Raw genomic sequence first — 23,003 nt, 5'->3', positions numbered from 1 at the left:
AACTTTGGACTTAGGCAGGTCACTTTCTTCACTGTCTCACTAACTCAATAGACCTCAGTCTCCACGGGGCCTTCTAGGCATAACTTCAATACAAATATACAAATAATGATTCTGAGGCTGGAAAATCTCCTGGTCTATTTTAAATGGGTATTTGTTTTTAGTGAAGATATAAATTACTAAGACGTCCTATTATCAGAGTTGCAGCTGTGAAACAGGCAACTGGGAAGTAGAATTTGTGTTATTTGAAGAGAGAATTGAATCTGAAGATCTTGATAAGGCTTCATTTAAAAACTTTTCATGTTTCTTAACTCCCTTATTTTGGGGAAAATGCTGGTTTTTGTCTATACTTAATTAGATTTATAAATAAATATTTCAGAGACATTTTCTAGTAGTTGTAAAGAATACTTTTGCTTTATTTCTTAAGGTATACTCTTTATGTGTATGCACTCTTAAATGTATACTCTTTATGTGCATATACTCTCTCTGTGTCCTTACTTGCTAAAACAATGCCTAGACTGAACAAGTGGTGAATGCTGTCAGCAGTGGGTGAATCAGTGAAAATGAGTGGTGTGGTTTTCTGGAGGGTGAAGAAATCTGCATGGCTGAAATGCTTTGGAGACTGTTTCTTTCTAGCAGAACAATCTGCAAGCATGGCTGGTTGAAACGGCTCCATTAAAACTGTTTCTCAACAATAAATTAGGATGTTGACTAGAAACATGTTTTTTTCCTCCAGAAATGTTTCTTCTGGAAGATGTTGAGTCTTCTCTTGTTAAAATGTCAGGGCAGACAGAGCCAAAATATCTCGACCAAACTTGCTAAATGTTTTTCAGGGGAAATGATGTATGGCTACAATTGCACTGGGAAAAAAACCCAACCCCTTTACTGGGGCTGGGTTGCTGTAAGCTTGTGTTGTATGTAAAGCTGACAGGGAAAGGGATGCCCCAGAGAGTGATAGATCTTAGGGCCATCTAACTTTGGTTTTGTCTCCCAGATCTTGCACAAATCTGAACTTGGTGCCTTGCCCAATTTTGTGCCATAATAAGATGTTAAATGAGGTCTGTCTTTCTGTAATAACTGATTGATAGGGTAGGAATGCTTTATTTTCACTGCCTGTGTATGTGATGTTTCTGAGATTTCAGACCTAGGAGAGTCATTTTGGCACCATATTGATGTGAACAATATGAAGAAGGGTAGAACAGTTGGCAAAAGTGTTTGTTTCATTCAGTGGCTATTTTCTCCCTTCAAAATAGATCTCTCATAAACTGGGAAGGAACTGGTTAGTAACAAATGAGAATTCTTCAAGAGGGAAATCAAATGTCCCAGTACTAATTAGTTGAAATTAAGATCATTCAAATATTTATATAGGGAAGGCAAGTATTCTGGGAACATGCTGGGATAAATCACATAGCTGGAATATTAATAGCGAGGCAATAACTCTGCACAGAAAGAATCAAGGTGAAAATGTAGGGGAGGGATTGTACTATTTATCAAAAGACAATTACAACCAGCAGTTAAATACCGATGATTAGTGAAAGAAGTGTTAACAATGACATTTTATGTGTTACGCTGGCAGAGAAAATGTAAAGGGGAATCAGGATGGAACATTTACGGTGGGCCACTGAATCAGGACAAAGTGGCTGAACCAAATACAGAAGAAGCTGAAGGAAACTTGCATCCACCCCCCCTAGTTCTATTCCTTCCTTCCCTGCATCTGAGTACAAACTGGTGTGTGTGTGTACACTTCAGCTGCAAGCCTCTGGTCAGGTAGGAGCTTTGGCCAGTGCAGACGGAATTTCATCCTGTGCTATCAACAACCTGAGAGGGTGTCCACAGCTGGTCTTTACGTGGCCAGATTAATCTTTAGGCTCTGTGATTTCAGGTAGCCTCCTCACCTTTGGTATACCTAACACATGGGTAGCACCGACACACGGGGTGAGGCTGGGATGAATGCCTGCTGCTCCGTTCCACCTTGGAAGACTGTACACTTGAATCTTAGATACTGAAGTGAGAGTTAAGTCCAGTAGTCCAACAGTACCAGGGTTCAAAACTACCGTATATAGTGGCTTCAGTTTTTGTCAATATAGTTCCTTAAGCCCCTGAAGTTGTGGGACACATCCTGTGCTGCTCCTGTCTTAGCAGGATCACTCATGTCTGGTGAGGACCTGTCTGCCTGGGCACTCTGAACCTAACTGGCAAGGGCTGGGGAGCTGGCTATTGGAAATCTCAGGCTGAGATGCCCTTTTATACAGTCAGTAGCTCTCCTGTTGCAGGCAGAACTTTATTAGTTACCAATTAAAGATGTACATATTCTCTGTAATAGTACCTCATTTCTTACTCCAGGAATCAAAGAGACTAGCCTGGGTATTACTGTTTTAATTTAGTTTCTTGTCACTTTTTTTTCTTAGAATGTTTCTTTGGCACTTTCTTTTGTAAAAAGAGAAAAAAAAATTGGTAATTTATTAACTGTTACATTGGTCTGCTTCCTGTGTGATGGATCATTTCATTACTGTGCTCATGTAAAGGGGGGAAAGGCAGGACTGTTCCAGTTCTAGTTACTGCTCTTTAGCATACGCTACTTCAAAGTCAGCATTAAATACATGCATTTTTTCTAGGCAGTATGTAACATTGCCATATAGCGGCAAAGGGTTCAAACAATACAGAGCTTGGACATGGCAAGTGTGGAGGGAATGAACTGGCATGCTATTGTAATTTCTCTTTTTATTAATCCTTATAATGTTGCATAGTCACAAATGCTGCGTATCAGGTAAGGATGAAACGTCTGCATAAGGACTATACTGCAGGCAGCACACAGCCCTAATGCAGAAAGGATTCCTGTACCCCATAGGGAGGTCAGACATGAGAACTCTCCTTTCCTGGGAAGCCTCTTGCTGAAGAGCTTGGAGTGCTTAGGCTCATGAGGGCTGTGAGCAGCCTGTTACCTGCGCAGGTGATGGCGTGGCCCTTTTGAGAGGGCACAGCGCTGCCATCCTGCATCTCCCCTCACAGCACCACTGACACAGGGAAAAGATTGATTGACCCTCAGAAACAGAATTCTCAGAGACAAGGTTCCTCCTCGTCATGTGCAGTTCAACGTGTTTTGAACACTTTCCTAGCAGTAGCTGGTGATTTCAGCTTAGGATCTTTTCATTTTAGGATGCAAAATTAAATGTGAGAGCATCTTCTCAGGGAAGGTCTGGCTGCAGTTTATACAGATTCTGCCATTGCTAGAACAGGAACTGACAGCACAAACTCGGTGTGGACTAGAAGATCTGTAAATCCAAGTAAATACTTGGGCAATCTGTGCTGAGCAATATACTGGTTCAGTTACAGAACTGTTTGTTCCTCAGGTACCTTGTGTAAAGCTACTTCGGGTATTTTGAGCATATGCTGCTCGAACACCTTTCCTTTAGCCTGGTGTTCCTCCAGGGGACACAGTATTATTTTCTCCTTTCTACAGGCCTGCCACCAGCAAAGGCACCCACCTGTGCATGTGATGGCAGCAGCACTGGATACCCTCAGATCAAATTTTGGGAGCACAGTTACAGTATATAGCCCTCCTCCCTTTATTCCAAGAAATGAAACATGAGGTGGCTTCGTTCACACCAATTAATGTAGAGGTCTGTGGGCTCTGAGTAACGCAGCAGTACATACGTTCCACACTGAGTGTTTCTAGCTTATTCTAAAACCATGTGAAGTGTCCTGCTGGAGGCAGCCATGGCGAGGCCCTGCCATGGAAACCAGGCAGCACCTCGGCTGCCTGTGCCAAAAATCCTGGGCAAATACTTTAGGAAATGGGGAAGAACTGGTCTTGCAGAGGGTGTTCCCCTGAATGTCTCTGCTACAGTGGTGTAAGAGCAAGGAGGGAAGCACTGTTCTTGAATTTCACTCATTCAGGCTCTGTGGTGGTTGGTGTGCTTTGGATCTCCTCCCCAGGATCAAACACGGATCCAGTTTTGCTCTGGCAGCATAATGGGCCCATTGCTGTGCTGTGGGGCGCATCCTCAGTCAGTCTAAATTGGCATCGTCTATCTATGGCAGGAAATCTTGGCTCTGTTGAAGTCAATGGCAAAACTCTTACTGACTTCAGAGTGGAACCAGGATTTATTCCAGTGAGTTCAGGGGAAGCACAACTCTTACCAGCTGCAGATCTGGCTCTGTTGTTTGACACTTGTTCTCAGTTTGGTTTTGTTTAAGATTTTAAAGAAGGTTGTAAAACAGCTCCAGGAACTCCTCGAGCTTGAGGAGCTTCGGGGTCCTGGCCCCATGTAGTAAGCTAACGAGCACACGGAGCTTGGTTTCCATATAGAAATGAACTTCTACATGAAGGCAGTTACTGATGCTTTTTGTTTATATCATTACTCTGCAGTGCAGCTGTTATCCATATTAAAGCATATTTGCTAATCTCCAATAGCTTCAAGAGTAAAAATCCATCTTAATTAGTAGAACCATTGTCTGGGCTGTTTTGTATTTCTATAATATACTCTGTCTCCTTATTTTTTCTGGCTGTATCAGATACAAATAAAAAGTCTGATTTCAAACACAGGGCCAACCCCTCTCCCTTTCAAGTTTATGAGCAGAAGTTATTTCAATTTCAGCAGGATGGGATGGATGGAACATTAAAAAGCCACATCATCAGCTTAAAATACAAGTCCAATAAAAACGAAGTTGGAACTTTACCAGCTGTGTACTGATGAAAGTGTATGAGATTTTAAGTAAGAGAAGCTGCTCAATATGGACTCACAAACAAAACAAACCAAAGAAAAACAGAAAAACAAAGCAAAAGGAAGAACTGGGAAAGCCCGGTACGGAAGCAATCCCAACAGAAGTCATTTGAGAAGATAAGTAAAGGGATGCTTGAATGTAGCGTGCAAATTGATCTACTCCATTATTCAGAATAATCTTTCCCTTTTTATCCTTAACCTGAAGAAATGGGAAAACCAAACCTGAATAACAAACTAAACAAGCAGAAAAATCATGTACTGCCCTAACTAATCAGGCCTGAGGTCCATAAAACCCAGTCACCAGTGTGGGTAGCACTAGGCAAATGTTATTTTTCTTCTATACCCTTCACTTGTTGTGCATAATATTGGGATGGGAGGTTATAACTGGGCCCTTTGTCATAAAGGAGCAAGAATAGTCAAGGATACCCAGGAAAATTCCTTGGCAGAGGACCAGCTTCCCGCAGGAAGCCATCACATGCTGGTTTCCAACAGGGTTCAACCCATGTGGATGCAGCTCAGCTCTACCTGTGGTGGGTGAGGCCTTGGAACAACGAGTGCCCAGGACGGGCTGGAGGACTCTGCAAGGCTGAAGGGAGGAGAAACCTGCAAACCTGATAATGGAACAGCTTGAGAAATACATACATTATCTGAAAGGAAGAAGCAGGATGGCATTTATCCTGGCCATATGGAAACAAATATAACTTGGATTTTTTTTTATTTTTTTTCCATGAGGGCTGCTCTTGGTTATTGAATTATTTAAAAAAAATCTTCTTCTACATCATATTTATAGTATTCCTTTCGTTTTCCTGGCCTTTCTCTCCATTTGCAGATATTTAGTCTCAGATGGCTTTGCAGCAAGTAATTTCGGTCTTACTGGTGAACAGTCCAAACAGTTATTCCTGTGAAATGGCTGTGTGGGGTCACTGATTTTGTGGGGTGAAGATCTCTGATCATGGTTCACGTGTGTTGGTGGCACTTCTCCCATTCGGGTCCTTGCTTTCAACGTGAACCTGAGGCTCCAAGGGAACTCACCCGTAGGAGCCCAGCGTTTGTCCCGTCGGGCTCGGGTTTTCTAGGGAATTCCGTGTGAATTCCCGGGACCGCGCATCGAGATCCCAGGGCTCCGTCCCGGCTCCGGGGGCTCCCGATCCCGGTGTGTGTGTGTGTGTGTGTGTGTGTGTATTCGCTTTTGTCCGCCGCCCCCCAGCCGCTCCCGGGTCCCGTCCCGAGCGGCGCAGAGGCGGGTCCCGGCAGGGGGTGCCTGGCGGCGGGGCCGGGCGGTCCCCGGAGCTGCCCGGCGGGGCGGGCGGTCCCCTCTCCCCTCGGCCCGGCTGCGCCGTGTGGCAGCGCCTCTGTCAATCAGCCTGACTCCACTCCCGCACGCCCTGTGTATCCAGTATTATACCCCCGCCGCCTCCTGGTGTCTCTGCTTCGCTGCGAGCCGGGAGCGCGGCCGCCACTGCCGCTGCGGCTGCGGCTGGGCGAATGCGCGGGCGGCGGGGCGCGGGGCAACGCTGAGCGGCGCGGAGAGGAGCGGAGCGGGGCTGCCGCCTGGCCCGCCCCGGCTGCGGGCAGCCCGGGCACCGGCCCCCCGCGTCGGGCCGGGGCCACCGCGATGGACCCTCCCGCGGGCATCGCCCTCGTCCTGCTCTGCTGCGCTCTCGCCCTGCCCGCCGGCGCCCTGCGGCGCCCCGGGCACAGAGGTAGGTCTCCGCCGAGACGCCTTTGGGCTGCTGGCTTTGCCCCGGTGCCTTGCAGCCCTCCCGTCTGAAGTGGCGGCTCGTCTCCCCGCGGCTTTCCGGCTCCCCTTGAACTTCTTCTGCGGCTACTTTTTGCCGGGTTTCCAGTTGTTTCCTGCAAGCGGCAGGCGGGGACGGGGACGTGTACGGAGGCACCCGGGGCCGCCGGAGGGGAAGGGACGCCCCGCGAACCCCGGCGGGCAGGGCGCGTAGCCTGGAGTTCCCCATGCGGGATGAAGCACATGGCAGCTCCTCTGCCGCCCCCTCCTCCTCCTCCTGCCCCGGGCATCGCCGCCGTGCCAAACTCTCGGGGCTCCCGCTGAGCGCGCTGCCGGTCGCTGCCCCTGGCGTTACTGTCGCCACCCGACGCATTCCCGCCGCACCGGGGTAGTTTGAGGGACGCGCCTTTCCCTTGCAGGCTTGTCACCTGCAAGCCAACCCCTACCCCAGCCCCTCAGACCAGTCCCTAAGTGGATCAGCGTCCTCTCATCATCGAGGGCAGCCCGGGTAGCCCCAAAGTCCCGGGGGCGACCTGAGCACCCACCGGGTGGGCAGCGGTGCGGGGTCCCGGCGGGGTGGGCAAAGGGTAATGGGACCGCGTTGCATGGGCAGGAGTGAGGGGTCCCGGCGGGGCGGGGAGGCTCAAGCTGCCGTCTGGTGTTTTGGGGAGCAAAAAGCAAGTTTGAATGAACTCTGCACACTTCATGCTTGTGCCTGTGCAGAGTGCAGTGTCCATCTGCCTTATGTAAGTGTCTGCTGTGCTAATGAATAATGGAATAAAAATCCCGCGGCATCAGGATATGTTTAGTTCTAGTGTCTCTTTCCTGCTTTCTCCCCGTAAAGATTCAATTCTGAGGAATACAGAGGAGTACAGCTTTGTCATCCCCACCAGCACCGATTCAGAAGGCAGGTTCCTATCCCACTTAGTGTCTGGACCTCCAAAAGCGCGCTTCAGGAGAGCCACGGGGGACTTGCAACATGAAGCAGCAAATGAGCAAATATTTTACAATGTCACTGTTTTTGGAAGAGAGTTTCACTTCAGGCTGCGGCCAAACTCCAGGCTCGTGGCCCCTGGAGCAACAGTTGAGTGGCAGGAGGACTCTGATGAGACTCACATTGAACCTCTCTATGGGAATTGCCTCTATGTTGGGGATATCACTGATTTGCCAAATGCTTCAGTCGCTATCAGCAATTGCGATGGGCTGGTAAGTTACTTTTGTTATTCTATCAAAGATAATTACATTAATTTCCTCCAGCCTTTAAATATAAAATGTGTGGACTGTCAGAAACTCACACCTCATATGGTAACTGTGAATGCAAATTAACTAATGTTCCCTTGTGTGGGAATAGCTGCGCTGCACCAGGCACTTCTTTACAGACAGTGGCACTAGAAGTTTGAGCACATGCTCTGTGGTAGCTACGCTGGAACAGAGCAGCTGAAGCCAGAATTTATGTTGATTTGTGGGGAAGTTACTTGAGGTGCCTGATGCTTTGAAACCTGGGATGAAATAGCAGGTTCTCAGCAGCTTTTTACACTTTCCACTTCCAGTTTGCAAAGGCAGATTTTAGAAGATTTAACCTCAGATAATGGGCTGGGCTCCCCTGGATGCAAATTTGAGAGGTAAAAATGGGTTTGCCCTGGAAAATTTTAATGCATTCAGAGTCTGTTTTCACGAATCTTTCACTCGGTGAGTTTCATTGCCTGATCAAGTGATTGATGGAAAGTCACAAAAGAGTTTGAGTTTTACAGCAAAGCAGCTCCCTGTGAGGCATTTTGCAAGTCTCTGTGTTTAAAACTTGCTGCAGCTTTCTGCCCTGGAGTGCATGTTCAGCAGCCAAGTTACAACTGCTTGTCCCTGACATCCAAACTGTCACACCATCGTTTGAACAGTGGTTACTGCACAGCAGTTTCCTTAGTGAGAAAAGGGCTGTGTGTCTTGTAATGAACAGTTTATCCAGCCAATGTTTTCTTACTATACCCTTTAGAATTCATGATTCTGAGATTACTTAATTTTAATGCATTCTCTTCTCTGCCTAAAAAGCCAGTATGAGTTGTATTTCTGTTTACTGAATCATAGAAAGTTGTTCATTTGCTGTGCCAAGAAGATAACATGTATGGAGATAGTGTGTTGGCTGCCTGAGAATAGAAGGGAATCAAATACTTTCCCCCTTACTCTTTCCTTTCCTGTGGTTTCTCCTAGCTGCATGCATTCCTGTTTTGAGGAGCAGGTTTTGGTGCTGCAGTTGTTTGATGTGGACAGCTGGCTGAGGGCAAGAGGAGCATTAGGACTGAGGAAGGAGAGCAGTTCAGAAAGCAGTGTGAGCCTGCAGACCTGCCTCTAGGGAGGAAGCAGAAGTGCTTTGCTCTCCCCACACCTAGCACAGATCATTTTGTCTGATTTACTTGCTCTGTGCCTTGCAGAACTGGGGTGGAGCCAAAGCTCTTCTTCCTTGTCCATCTGTGCTGAAAGGTGGAGGAAGATCCTGTTGATGGCTGCTGCTTGCCTTGTGCTCTCTCATCAGCACAGCTGCTGACTATAAAGGCAGTGGGGAAGCTTGTTCCTTTTTCTTCCAAGTGTTAGCTGGGTCCTTATATTTGAAGAAGAGCTTATGATAAAATATAACAGGAGTTAAGGCCAAAGTATGGATAAGAGTCTAAACAGTCAATGCCTCATGTTGCGTGTGTAAATGACTAAGTGTTCATGAAATGCTGCTGGTTTTGCATTTGTAAGGAGCTTCTCAAGTACAAGGGAATGAAGCCAGGCCTCAACTCAAATGGCAGTCATAAATGGCTAGAATCCAGAGAGCTACCAAAGGAATTCAGTTTTTGACCTGTGTCCACTGCATGTGTGTCTGCCTCTTTCCAGCACTCGTTATCATTAGAAGCAGGAGAGTTGGTCTAGTGGAGGAGCTGCTGTGTAATAACCTGGCTGTCACACTGACTCTTGCATGGCACTACAACTTCTGTGGTTCTGCTAATACATTTGGAAATGGCTTACTGTTTCTTCCAGTGTGTATCTACGTTGTAAATGCTGCAGGGCAGAGACCTGTTTGGTTTTGCCCAGGTCACTGAAGCTTTCCTGCAGGAATCATTGCCTCAATAATTCTAAGCATCTCCCCATAATGATTTCCCTGAGATTGTGCAGTAAATCTATTGTGGAGCAACAAATTGAACTCCAGTCCCTTGGGTACTATGTTCCATCTCTAGCCATTCCCTCCATCTCAGCTTCCTTCTTTCTTGGGACGGGAGAGTTTAGAACAGATATCAATAGGATGACACAGACTCCAAGAAATGATACCAGCGGTTTCCCAAAAGCCACTGGTCCATGGACAGTAATAATGAGCAACTGACCCACTCTAAAGTGAATACTGCACTTAACTGTCTCTTGGTTTTCCTTTTTATTTCTGGTGTTTGCAGAGAGTATTGAAGACTTTGTAGAGCAATGTATTGGCAGGAAGACATTCTTAGAGACCAGTGAGCTGTGTCTTCGCAGAGTTACTGGTATTTTAGATGTATCTGAAGACACGGACTAGGCTATTCTCAACTAGGTTTCTATGTCTTTTTTCTTCACACCTAGTTTAATTTGGTGGAGAAATGCCTTCATATCATGGATTTTCTTTCAGTTGCCTACAATATGCACACCATGGCCAATGTTCTAACATAGCCCAAGTACTTCTGCCTCCTTTTCTAGGTTACTCTGGAGATAAAGATGATGGAGCTCTCTGATAACTGAGCTGTAAACTGATAAGTGCTGAGTTGTTTGTTATAAACCTGCTTCATTTAATTCCTAGTATTTCTCAAAGTGCTCGCTTTTGAAGGTGGTTTGACATCTGCCTGGGTTTCTGGTGGGCTTACAGCTTTTACCTCCAGTCATTAGGGCTGAAATAATATTTGAATTGGAGTTTCATAGTTTGATCTTTACATTGCAAACTTCTGTTGACTGAATCTGGTTCAAGTCAGTGAATGCATCTGCCGCATTGCCAACTTGTGGTGTTATTTCCTCTGAACATCCTCTCTGGTTTGCACTTTACTGCCAACTGTGTCTTATTTTCCAATTATTGTCTGAGAAGAGTCTGTCTGGTGGTGTTGGTATTGCCAAAAGGAGAAGTTATTGGAAGCATTTACATGAAAATAGTAGGTCTGCAAACAGATTTTGAGCTGTGCTATAAATGGTGAAGGTTTTTAACATGCAATAATTCTAATTGAAATCTAATTGTAAATGAAAAAGTACAAATGAATGCAAGTACAGAATTATCTGCTGCCCTGACTGAGTTTGGGCACTCCCAGTTTTCCATAACAGAAGTCAATGACAAAATCAGTTTTATTGATCTAAAAATCAAATCAGAGACAGATGAAGAGAAATTCTGAAGTATGCAGTTGAGGCGTGTTTTCAGAGCTGAAATGGGTCTTTACAGATCATTGGAAAGTTAAAGCTAATCAATAGCTATTTTTAACAGCTCTCTTGAGTCATGGATGTGATTTTCACCATATTAAAACCAAAGTTTTATAAAGCTTTCCCACTTAAGATAAAACCACTCTGGACAACTTGGTATCACTGTGGTTGGCATGATAGCATCAAACTCATTTTCCACAGAGTGGCAGAGCCCACATGGTCAGCTGCCTGTGGCCTGCTGGCTGCTGTGGAAGGTACTGCACTTTGAGTATGTTCTTGGTCCTTGGCCAGATCCTTACTTGTGGCTACAGCTGGAGGATGAAGGACCTGGCTGTCCTCTCTAAGGGTTAGCTATAAAGGAGAAGTGGTTGGAGGCTGTGAAAATGCCATGAACTAAATAAAATAGGATTATGGGAGTCCTTCCAGATTATTGCCTGAGCTATGGCAGCTCCCTTTCTTCACCCCAGTGGATGAACATACTATTGTAGAATAACTCTTTATGTGCCTCAATTTCTTATTGTGATAAATACCACTGCAGTGCTTGAGGCAGATATGCCAAAAATGTCTTCTTCAGGCTGACAGAATGGCAGTATTTGGTTGTGGAACTTCAGAGATAGAAACTCTCTCTCACTCTCCTCATAATATTCATTGTTTGTGGGCTAGAATGAATGTGTGATTAAACACAAGCAGGTACAGGAGAAACACAGTATCAGCACCACATCTGGTATGGATAATGAGCACATGATTAAATTAGGCTGCAGTGCAGATTCAGGCTTACTGACAGGATCCAGAAGGACAGAGGATCACAGATCTATGTAAGAATCTGTATGATCTAGCTCCCAGAGAAGCAAAGAGAGGAACAGCAGTTTCAGTAACAACATGTCTCAGCTCTGCTTCATTACTATAATCCTCTTCCTTTTTTAAAAGTTAAAAATATCAGCTGTCAAAAAATGTCACTATATTGTCATTAAAATGGAAAGTTACTACGAGCAGTCATATATAAATTCTATTATTTTAATAGCTTACTTTCCATTATTCAGGGAATCTGTGGCTGTATGTTTTCTTATGGCACTGTCTTACATGTCTGGGGGTACCAAGCCATAGTCACCTCACCAATACAATGGACATAAGTGCTCCTTCTTATGTGATGAAACAGGCAGGGTTTGCTGTACAACATCTCAGTCTTTACTGTGTGCTGTAACAACCCTCACAAACCATTGGAGAGAAGCCTGGTGCCTGGCTGCTTGCCCAGATCCTATTTCTTCTAGAAATGCTTGGGCCGACAGCAGTGCTTTGTAGGCTCGTGCCCAATACTGACAGGAACCATAGTAGTGGGCTGACTTGGGTGGGTTTGTGGTGATCCATTTACTTTACTGGCCAGTCATGAGTCTTGAGTTGACTGGTGCTTTGATGCTGTGGATGGAAGTGCATGTCAGTTGTCCCAAGACTGTGTCATCTGTTATTTGTACTATTCCTATTTTAGTTACTGTTTTTTTAAATCAAATAATGGAATAATTTGATTTTTTGCAGTCTTTCATTTACAGGGGTGTATGCATAAAGCCTGTGAATTGTGAATGTGGCTTCCCAATTCAGTCAGTGGTGCTTCCTAAGAGCAATTCCAACTCCCCAGGTGACATGCCCACCTCTCTTTCCTGGGAAAATATTCCCCCCCTCTTTCCTGCCATGTTCCCTGCATTCCTGAAGACATTTAAACACTTTATGAAATCTATCCTTGCTTAGTGTAACCTTGCTTCACTGTGAGCATGAGCCTGAGCTCTTTGAAATTGGTGAATTTTAAGGTTATATTCTTAAATACCTTTCTGAAAGAGATGCTCCCTTGGAGCTGGCCACAGGGCTGAAGATGCATTGAACTTACCTTAGGTGGGTCATGGAATTTACCTGGATAAGAGGGTGAAGGCTCTACTCACAATGAATATGCCAGGAGAAGACAAACTTGCTTATATAACTGCATTATTTTTCCTTTTAGACATCCATCTCCTGCTTTCATATGGATTTATAATTTAGGTTTGTTTCAGTTTTATCTGGTTTTTGGATTACACTGGTTTGTGAGGTAGCAAAAAAGCAGAACTTAAGGTAGCACAATATTGTCTTCAGAGTCTGGTCAGGTCGAGTGCCTGACAGTTAAAACAGATGCCTGCTACAAATAATTCCAGTAATTCTTTTTTATAGGCTAAGTTCTTAGCCTTTACATTATGATGGGCTTGCATCCATTTTTAGTGGATTAAAATTTGGCATATATAATCTCTTCATTTGGGAGCATTTTCTCTTTAAATTAAAACCAAATCAAACCATAGTTGCCATCTGTTTTTTGTGCCATGGCAAAAACCACTGTGAGCTTTTTGCTTTTTGGACGCGTAGAACTATAATAGAGTGGCAGAAGAAATGCAAATAATTCCTGTGGCAGAATATAGAACACAACTTAAAAGCCATTATCTCTAAGAAAACAGCAGCTCTTCCTCTGCAAATGGTCAGAGTGGGGTCTCCATTAACCCATATAGTCCTTTGAATTCAGCCTGGGTCTCTGTATGTTTAGCCTAAGCATGTATGTGCAGTTTAGTACAATCAGAGCTGGACTGCACATACACGCTTATGATATGAAAGACCTGCGTTGCCTGACAGAAAGCAATGGAGCTCTTTTGATGCTCAACACTCAAGCATATTGATATACCTTTGCAGGACAGAGACTTTGCTTCATAACCCCTTCTCTGGGTTTCTCTTGTTCATGTCCCTGGGCAACACTAGCCTGGCTGGACAGCCCCTTCTGCTGTGTAAACTGCAGGGACTTTCCCTTTTACAAGTTGTAGTATGAAACTCAGAGAGTGTAAACACTATGATTCAGCCTCTGACTGGAGCAAATTATCCTCATTTTGCTGTCCTTAGAAGAAACTCTGTCATCAGTGAGTACTGTTGTTTTTCCTTTGCATCTTCTGTGCATGGATCATGTCACCTACATTTTATCAGAGAGCAGAGTAAGTAATTTCCTACATCATACAGGTGGACACCATCTGGACAGAATATCCTCAGGCAATCAGAACTGCTATCTTATGGTATGTTGTAGGCCTTTGGATAAAAGAGGCATTTCCTTATGTTCTACTTGACCTTGTGTTGCCTTGTCCTCATTGTAGTAGTATCTCAGCTGTACTACTCTCTTTGACCACACAAGAACTAATTTTCCAACCAGAATATTAAACCGTATACACCCCAGAAAACATACCTAATGGCTCCTTCTACTTTCCATCTTGGAAGATCCAAATATAGCAACCAATTCTGATAAGGTCATAATTACTTTCTGGGGTAAGCAGCACATCTATTCTGAGAAGTCTGTCCCGTTTTCAGCTTCTAGAGGTGTCCCTCAAAAGATGCTCATATCTTACTGAGCTACCAGCTCACTGCTTCCTCCTAGTGCATCAAGGTGTTCCAGCATTCCCTGAGAATTTGGCAGAACAGATTCCTGCAAATGGTGAGGTATTCCCACATTGTGAGTTACTGACATTTTGCTACAGAAGGTGGGGAAAATAGTTCTTTGGATCAGTCCGAATTCCACCTACTGCTCCACAAATCGCACTAGTATATTATTCGACCTACTTCTGAGCCCTTTTTATTAATGGTGACTGTTGTTTGGTAAGAAGGTCATACCATTACCTCATTGCACACTAGGACATTTCTCATTCTGGGTCTGATTAAAGCAGAGAAACAGGAAGCGGGTCTTCAGTCTCTTGTAGGGGTTTCATGATCTTGCATTTGCTTCCCATGAACAGCTCCAATGTGCACACCCTCTTTTTCAGATCATCTTCTCCTTCTACTGCTTTCCTTCTTCCAAAGTTCCAGTACGTTCTTTATCACACCACATCTGGTTTCTTTAGCCCCTTTATCTGCGTGTGTTTTAAATTCATCTTTGTTTGCAGAGACTTGACACAGCGGGTTCCCAGTTTTAATAGTCTGCAGACTGAAAGGCCCACATTTCACATGCTATTTTCAGCATTGTTCTATTAAACTGTAACATTGAAAAGAAGAGTGTCCCCTTCAACTGCTGAAGAGCATGTTGCTTCCTCGTATCTAAATCACAGTCTCAGCTTTAGATCTTCTGAGTTATTCCCAGGTCTCAAAATGTTTGGTGCTTTCCTCAGATCTGGAGGTCCTGGAGTCATAAGTGTGAATCTCAGCATTTTTTTTTTTTTTACTTCAAAGTAACTATTTTCTGTTTCAAGTAAGTATTTTTAAGTAAGAGTTTCCCTCAAGGAAAAGACAGAAGGAGTTGTGTTTCTTGAAGTCTCAGAAATCACCAGGTCAGTGAAAATCATCCCAAGTTTGTCCATTGGAAGGTGGTTTAGAGTACAAATGAGTCTCTCTTAACACCTCATGGCTGCTGAGGGGAGTAACCCTGTTCCCTTGGCTGCTTCCAGTTGTGTGCTCCCATTCCTCCCTGCTCCAGCACCCTGCTTGTCTTACGTTAACCCAGTGGATGAGCGGCCAGACCAGTGAATTTATAGAATCATAGAATCTTGGAATGCTTTAGGTTGGAAACGACCTCAAGATCATCCAGTTCCAACCCCTGCCAGAGGGAGGGACACCCTCCACTAGAGCAGGTTGCTCCAAGCCCCATCCAACCTGGCCTTGAACACTTCCAGGGATGGAGCATTCGCAGCTTCCTTCACAGCAGCCTGAATTGCTGCCTGCCAGTTTAGCTGCTTGAACTGGCTCTCTATGGGGTGAGATGAACTTTTTATAGGCAAAGGGATGAAAGTGGGAATACCCTCAGCTGGGTTGGAGGAGAAAAATGATATCGCTCCTGCAGAAACGTAGGCTCAAGCCATAATGCAAACCCACATCCTTATGGTTTTGAAATGGGTCTATTTAAGGGAGCTTGACTTGTGCCTTTGAGCATCAGAAGTTGGAACTGCAGCTTTGGACGACCTTTTTGTTCTGCTCAGTGGATGGTGGCTTTCCACTTTGTAGCTCTGCCCGATTCTTTCTTTTTGTACTTTACAATGAAATTCCATCTCCATTGGAGGAGAGTGTGATGGGATCTGAGAAAGGAGGGGGATTTGCTGCCATGGGGAGAAGAGACGTTCTGATAGTGGAAGGGAGGGTGAGAGAAGCAGAGGGTGGGAAATGCAAGTTGCTGAATGGTAAAAGCAAAGCAAGAGACAGGATCTCTCCTGTGCTCTGTGTGTTTCTGAGAGAGTTTGTCTGCTGGCGTGTTATGTGAGCTCACACATTGAACATGGTAACCTCAGTATCATTTTACCCTCTCTGATCCCACAGAGAACCTGCCCTGAACAATAACTTATACACTTGCTTTTCTTTTCCTTCCTTCATGTCCCTTGTAGGACTGTATCTACTCATCTGTTTGCTTTCCAAAACTTTGCCTTGCTAAAATTGAAGTCCCATTTGTATAACTTCCTGTTGCTCTTTGGTCTTGGTATCCTAAGTGTGTAATATTTCATCAGTGTTCTTTTCAGATTTATATTCCTTCTTATTCCCTTTATATTGCTTTATGTCAAACTTATTATTTTGCCTCCTTATTGCTGCACTTGTGACCTTTATCTTCAAAAAGAAATAAATAGAATTTATTCTTCACTTGTGCAGCTTTCCCTGGGGAATTCAGAGGTAGAAATTACCCAGTGTCTATGGTACTTTCTGACTCTTACACCTGCAAAGTACAATATTATCACTATTCTTTTGATGTGGTGAGCTGTAAATAAAGCTACTTGAGCTACTTTCCTGCTGTCATTCTCTTTAACAGTTCCTGTAGTTGCCATCTCTGTGTTTGAATTTCATTATATGGTCAGACCACCTTTTCCCAGCATTTAACCTCTACCCCAGTGGACCTCAGGGGACAGATTACAATGTATTTGCTACTGAAATTAAGCATGAAACCTGCTAATCCTTTGGTGAGAGTCAGTGGATATCACTGATATCTTTGTGGATAAGAAGAGCTTCTACTACCTGTAACTAGATGAAGCTAAGTTATTGCATTTAAGTTATTCCTCTTCACTAAGTGTATTGACTATAGGTTGCTGCTGTTACTGCCCTTTAATGAAGATGAATGATTTCTACAAGATCTTTGAAGCAAGAAAACTAGAAGTACCTGGCATATGGTCAACATTTAAACTGGTCTTTAGAAGACATAAAAGCACAATATTTTTCTGAGGTTTTAGGACGGCACAGTGCCATATCGTGATGTAAGCCCTGAGTATTATGCCTTTATTAAATTGTTTTCTGATTTACTGCCTCTGTAAGAATAATGAAGATGATGTGTAGAGAAGAACCTGCATGGCTGACCAGCTAGCTTGCCAGCAGCTCTTCCTCACCTCTTTGCTCTTACCCCATTAATTCCAGTTCTTACAGGAAGCAGTCCATGAAATGGCAGTGATTGCATTTTGCATCCAATACAGGATGTTCTTGCAGAAGCCTCTCAGGCTGGTGTTGTGCCTGCTTCCCTCTGTCTCTGGGTAGTTCTTCCATGCTTCCTCCTCCTACTGTGGAACTGCTGGGTTGCAGGTGGTGGAGCTCTGGGCATGGATTAGCCCCCTGAGGCAAACCCACCCAAAGGCCCCTTAGCACTGTGCAGGACAGGGGCTGCAGATTCACTGCTACTACTGCACAGTTTGCCCTACAGGAGAGGTTTCTTTTTCAAGTTGCGCTTCTGAACATGGGCTTTTTGTCATGATATCATGAATATTGTACAGTACAGGATGGAGAAAGTCAAAATAATAAGTCGAGTCCAACAGGAAAGAAAAGGCTTATTTTCTTGGGAGTAAAAATATTTTAAGAGCTAAACATAGTAATAAACCATTTAAATTTTAATACAAACATAGTAAAATTATAGAATTTGGAAAGGAGAAGGGGAAAGCACAAGTTTTACTCCAAAGATGTGTTAATTTTGCTGATACTTCCCCCTATGTGTAAAAGACAGAGCTAACATCCAATACCTGCCCTACGCAATGCATCTTGCAAGTTCTCCCATGGTCAAGCGTGTGGCTCCCCAGGCTGGGTCAAGGACCGATGTCCATGGCTGTTACATCAGGTGAAGGGCAGCCCTGCCTACAGGCCAGAGCTCATCATTCCGAGGTGGAAAAAGAGCATGCAGAAAATGCAGAGATTAACTAAGGATAGGTGGCAGCACAGGCTGTGGTTACTGTTTTAATAGTGGCTGTATTTGGTTTAAATCATGGTTTTTTTGTAAATCATGTTCGTCCAGTTCATACACAGAAGAATATATACTTCTTGATTCTTCAGCGTGTTAAAATTGATGGGCTTTATTCTTTCCTCAAGCAGAGGGGCTGTGGAAGGAATGTGAGAGATGCTGTTTGGAAAGCATTCTGCAAACCAGAATGTATTTAAAAAACAGTCTGTGAGAAATAAATCACTACCTGATGATGAAGACAGCTGAGCTGGCCAAGAGGCTTTCACGTGCCAGCACTCTCATGTGACAGGAGTTAGATTGGAAGCTGGCAGGCTCTGAAGCTTGCAAGGCTGAAAATGTCTACAAATTTTCATACATTGAACCAGGTAAGTAATGGATAAAAATATGGCTTTGAAACTTCTCAAACCGCCTCTCTGTAGAGCAGTGTGGGCCTGCTGAAGGTCACAGTCTTTTACCTACTTGCAATAATAAACCCCCCAAACCCCAGAGCGCAAACTTTACATCACCTCAGTTCAATGCCAATGAAGAGCTTAGGGATAAAGATGTTTTAGGGATGAATTTGGATTGATTTCAGATTTATAACAAGGCTTGAAATCAGTTTCCTTATAGTTTTATGTTTCATTATGGTAATGGCAGATCCACCATTCATCAGTAAACCAACATATTTATTCCCCAAAGGAATGACCTCTAGGCATCTGTCAATACTGTGTTTGTTTGCAAAGTTATGGCACATTAAGGCTGACTTAAGTGTAGGACTGTGATTAATCAAAGGCTGGTTTACCACTCTGTAAGAGGAATATGAAGCTCAGTCTCATAAGTAATAGCCAAGGAAAGAAATATTTTGAATTCATTTAAACTCCTCAGTAGGAGAGGGTAATGAATTTACTATGAAAATAAAGCTGTTAGTTCACTGCATTCAAAGCCAACAATAGTCATACATAACTTATAAAATGAATAAAAATGCTGAACCTACAAAAATATAGTACATTTAACTAAACAAAGAATCAGACAGAAGTAATAGACCTATGTCAATGTTTGTGTCATGGTCCAGCATCATGTTGCATAAAGGTCAGGAAGGTCCATAGCAAGTAGCTGAGCTTTGGGTTTGTTCCAAAGCTGTTGAAGAGGGTGTGTTTAGTTTCACTGGCTTCATTTGGCTTTGTATAGGCAGCTTGATTAGCAAAGAATCTGGGACAAAAAGCAGGCCATGGAGTATTCCACATCCTGACCTTGTCTTTCACCTTGTTCTCTGTCCCTGGTGTGTGGTGCTGGGGAGGGAGGTGAGTACAAGAGGCTCAAGTGCAGCTTTTCCCATTGCTGTTTATATCCCGTATGCTGGATGGAACAAGACAGAACTGCATGCTCCTAAAACTGAAATAGCTCTGCTAAACCTTCTTCCCCTTCTGCCTTACACCACATCCCCACCACAGAAGAGGGGATGCATTAAGCAAGGGGGAGGGATCAGGAGAAACCCTCCTCTTGTCCATGCCAGGAGGATGAGGCAATTCCAGCTGCCTTGAATTTGCAGGCTCATTTTGACAGCTCTTCTCTCTCCTCCTTCCTGTGAAGAATGGGCCAGGAACGAGAAGAGTTTTCCTGCTTTGTGAGACTGCCCCTCCTTGCTTCTGCTCCACTGGAAATGTAGTGGTGGGAAGAGCTTTCTCTGCCTGAGATACTCGCTCTGACCTCAGTAAAACTAGCATCACTTGCAAAAGCGCCCCCCAATACCAAATACAACCCCCCCAATAAAAACCCCTAGTCATAAGAGAGAGCAACATGAGAAAAATTCTAATTGCACATCTGTTCCACAGACTTTTGCGATAACTCAGCAACGGCTAATTGAAACTCCTGGATTGTAAATATGCTTTCAGCCAAACTGGAGTTTATTTTCTCTGATGCAATCTCCTTTCGACTCCCCATTGCCCTCTGAGATTCTGGTGGTCAGGATTCCAACAATCTGTCACTAGATGGGAAAATGAGAAGTTGGGTCTATTCAATTATTATGAGCCAAACCTCTGCTAATCTGCATCGCCGTGTCTCCATGGATTTCTGGGAGCTCTGTCACTTGGCATTAGCTGAGGACCTGGCCTTATGTAATTAGATGTTTTCACACTCTTCTGGTGACATGCCCTCCTCTGACAGTCTGGAGTACAGTCTACCATGGTTTGCAGGGAGATACACTCGTTTTTGGAGGCAGGAGGACACATAAGATCTGGGAATGTGTATGTGCTGTTCACATGAGATTTTGTTAGGTAATGTATTCAGTATTTGTTTGGAAATTGAACAATGCATTGGAAGAGGGGACCAGGGATCCTGGAGCCTTTCTCAGAGTCACAAATGGGCAGATGGGTTAAACCCACAGCTGTGGGAGCCACTTGCTCTCATGCAGAGTATAGGCTTGCTGATGGGCCTCATGGCATCCTGTCTCTGAATTACCATTCTGATGTGATTTGTGTGACATTTTTTGTGTTATCATGCAAGCCTGAAGAAATCATGACACCACTGGCAAAACTATTGAATAAATACAATGTTAGCAGTGTGAAATTGGTCTGTGATGGATATACTCAGGTCTTCGAAGGGTTTAGTTGCTTCTGGCAATTTTGTGTTCCTTTGTAGTGGTGGAAGGAGGTGTTTCTTTGACTAAGAAATGTTTGTGCCTAGGTAACACTTTTATAGAGCACTTCCAGAATGACCTCCATACAGCCTTTATTTAACCCAAGGATATAATTTTGGAGTACTGAATCGCTGCCTGCAAGTCCTGCAGTACATTCTAGCTATCCTACTGTGGTAAACTGCTGATTGTTTCTCTTTTCAGTCTATATTTGTTTATATTAAGATCACTTTTCACTGACATCAGAGACCTATCATGTCAAATTTAATCCTCTATATATCTCTTCTGTGCCACTGAGTCCATTGCTTTGATGTAATGCAATGATGACATCTGAAAGTAGTCTACTAACTCCTTAAGTTTATTCTTTATTTTGATGTTAGGACATGACATTCTTAATTAAAAAGGCAGGTTCACAGGCAGAACCTCATCTAGAGAAGCCGCTTAGTGAGCTATGCTACTGGGGACAGATCCTGAGGGGCTTTAAAGATCAGCTTTCTCCTTGTGATGATGTCCTCCCTGAAGCTTGGTCTAGGTGACAGTGAGCCTGTAGGTTCTCACTCCTCACCTTCACGGAGCCAGGGACCTTGTCAGCATCACTCCTTTGCCGAGGAATGTGGAGCAAATGGCCATCTTTGAAATCGCTGCCAAGAGGTGGTTAATGTGTTCCACCACGGTTAACGGGTTTGAGTTCCAAAGCCACACAAATGGTTTGGAAGTCTACCTCCCCACAGGCTGCTCATGGGCTGGTGGGCAATGCTGCTCCCCTTTTCATCAGCTGGAAAGACCGCTTTCACTGGAGAAAAATGCACTGTGGTTCCTGTGGAGGAGAGCAGCGTTGAGAGCAATGAGATGATTGTGTCTGTGTGTGTGACCTGGGGGAGAGAAAGGGATGGGTCAGAAAAGAGGCCAAAAGAAAGAGTGGTTAGAGACATCTGATCGATGAGCCCTGGCACTGGAGTGCTGAGGTGATGAGAATAGCTTATGAGCAGCCCATGCAATAGGAATGAGCAGGAAACACTGTATTTCTTGGTTATTCACAACAAAATCTTTGTTCAGTGAATATTCTTCTTTAACAAGTACCTCCAGAAGGGAGAATAAAGCAAGAAGTGATGTCCCCATTTATCCTCAGTGCTAGTCTGCAGGGCAGGGCTGGAACACTGACTCCATCTGAGAGCACACTGAACTTCTTGCATCTCACCAACCAGTACATGTGTCAGTATGAGGTGAGTCAGGGCTGCCCAGGGCACTGGGCAGACGGGAGCAGAGGGCTGGAGACACGTGTGCACCTCACCAGTGTGTCCCCTGTGCTGCAGGGCAGTCCCCTCCAGAGCTGCCGTGATTGATTCCATGGGAAAGGTTCATAGCTCCAGCCCAGGAGAGACTGAAGCACCTCTCATCCTCATCCTGAATCTTCTTCCTTCTCTGTTAATATTCTGCCAAAGCTGTTTTCAAGGGAAGTTGTTTCCCAGCCTGCGGTGCTGCCGGGATGGATTAGTGTGAACTAAAAAAACCCTATCCAAACCCCCAGTGCAGGTTTGATTCTTTTGTTTGGGCTTTTGGGAATTTAAACTGTATTCTGTGGCTCTGCTGCTGAGGCAGCACTGGTGGAATGTGATTTCTGTGGTCAAACTTTGCAAAAAGCTATAATAGTGAATGTGCCAGTCAAATAATGCATGCTGCTATGCGAGAAATGATGCGGTGGCTTTGTGTGGCTTGCTTGGTGTAGCCAAAATGGGTCAGAAGTATCAGAGGAAGGTTTAATATCCCTGTTTACATAGTATCATCTTGCTTGCTTTGTGGTTCATTAATTTCTGCAGCGTCTAGGGTATAGTCCAGGAGCAGAAAGCCTCCTCACTGCTCTCTACAATACAAATAGCTGGGGCTTTCTCCAGCTAATTTGATTAAAGTAGTAGGTAGTTCAGCTTCATACATACGATCTGGTATGCTCCACTGAATGGAGGTTTCTGCAGCTGATCACTATCTTTCTGTCACTCGGGCAGGCTTTGGTGTTGTCTGGCCAAACAGCCTTAATGGGTTAATCATGGTGAAGCTTCCTTCAGAGCAGCCCAGCATACAGTTGTGTTGGCACAGTTAAGGTGGTCCTGGAGAAATAGCAAGTGTCCCAGGGCAGGATCTTGTATTGCCACATCTCTCCTTCCGCAGGGTGAACCCTCCCGTACTTGCACAATATAGGAGCCTCAGGAATAGCTTCAGGAAGATGTAACATTTGCTGTCCTAATCATGGGGACATTTCTCATGGGCAGGGGTGCATACATTTAGATTCCTTGTGACACTTTAATCAGGCTGGCAAAGAAGGGCTGTCCACTGCCTGTGTAAGATGTTCAGTTTGCTTTAAAGTGAGTAAAA

At 44.4% G+C, this 23,003-nt stretch overlaps 1 protein-coding gene across 1 annotated transcript in view; it reads left to right on the top strand.

Moving 5' to 3' along the window:
- The first annotated feature begins 6,217 nt into the window (after window positions 1–6,217).
- The window catches only part of LOC133211604 (A disintegrin and metalloproteinase with thrombospondin motifs 2-like), a 177,968-nt gene continuing 161,182 nt past the window's right edge, over window positions 6,218–23,003 (top strand). The window contains exons 1-2 of the mRNA XM_061352118.1: window positions 6,218–6,424; window positions 7,304–7,665. Of these exons, the coding sequence (XP_061208102.1) occupies window positions 6,337–6,424; window positions 7,304–7,665 (450 nt within the window). The 5' untranslated portion in view covers window positions 6,218–6,336. The remainder of the gene's footprint in view (window positions 6,425–7,303; window positions 7,666–23,003) is intronic.

The sequence above is a fragment of the Neopsephotus bourkii genome, unplaced genomic scaffold (assembly GCF_033783945.1).
Source record: "Neopsephotus bourkii isolate Nb327-2 ecotype Australia unplaced genomic scaffold, CSIRO-AGI_Nbou_v1 NB_620, whole genome shotgun sequence".
In the NCBI taxonomy this organism is placed as follows: Eukaryota; Metazoa; Chordata; class Aves; order Psittaciformes; family Psittacidae; genus Neopsephotus; species Neopsephotus bourkii.
Note: the sequence above shows the minus strand (reverse complement) of the source record. Positions and strands in the feature narration are given on the sequence as shown.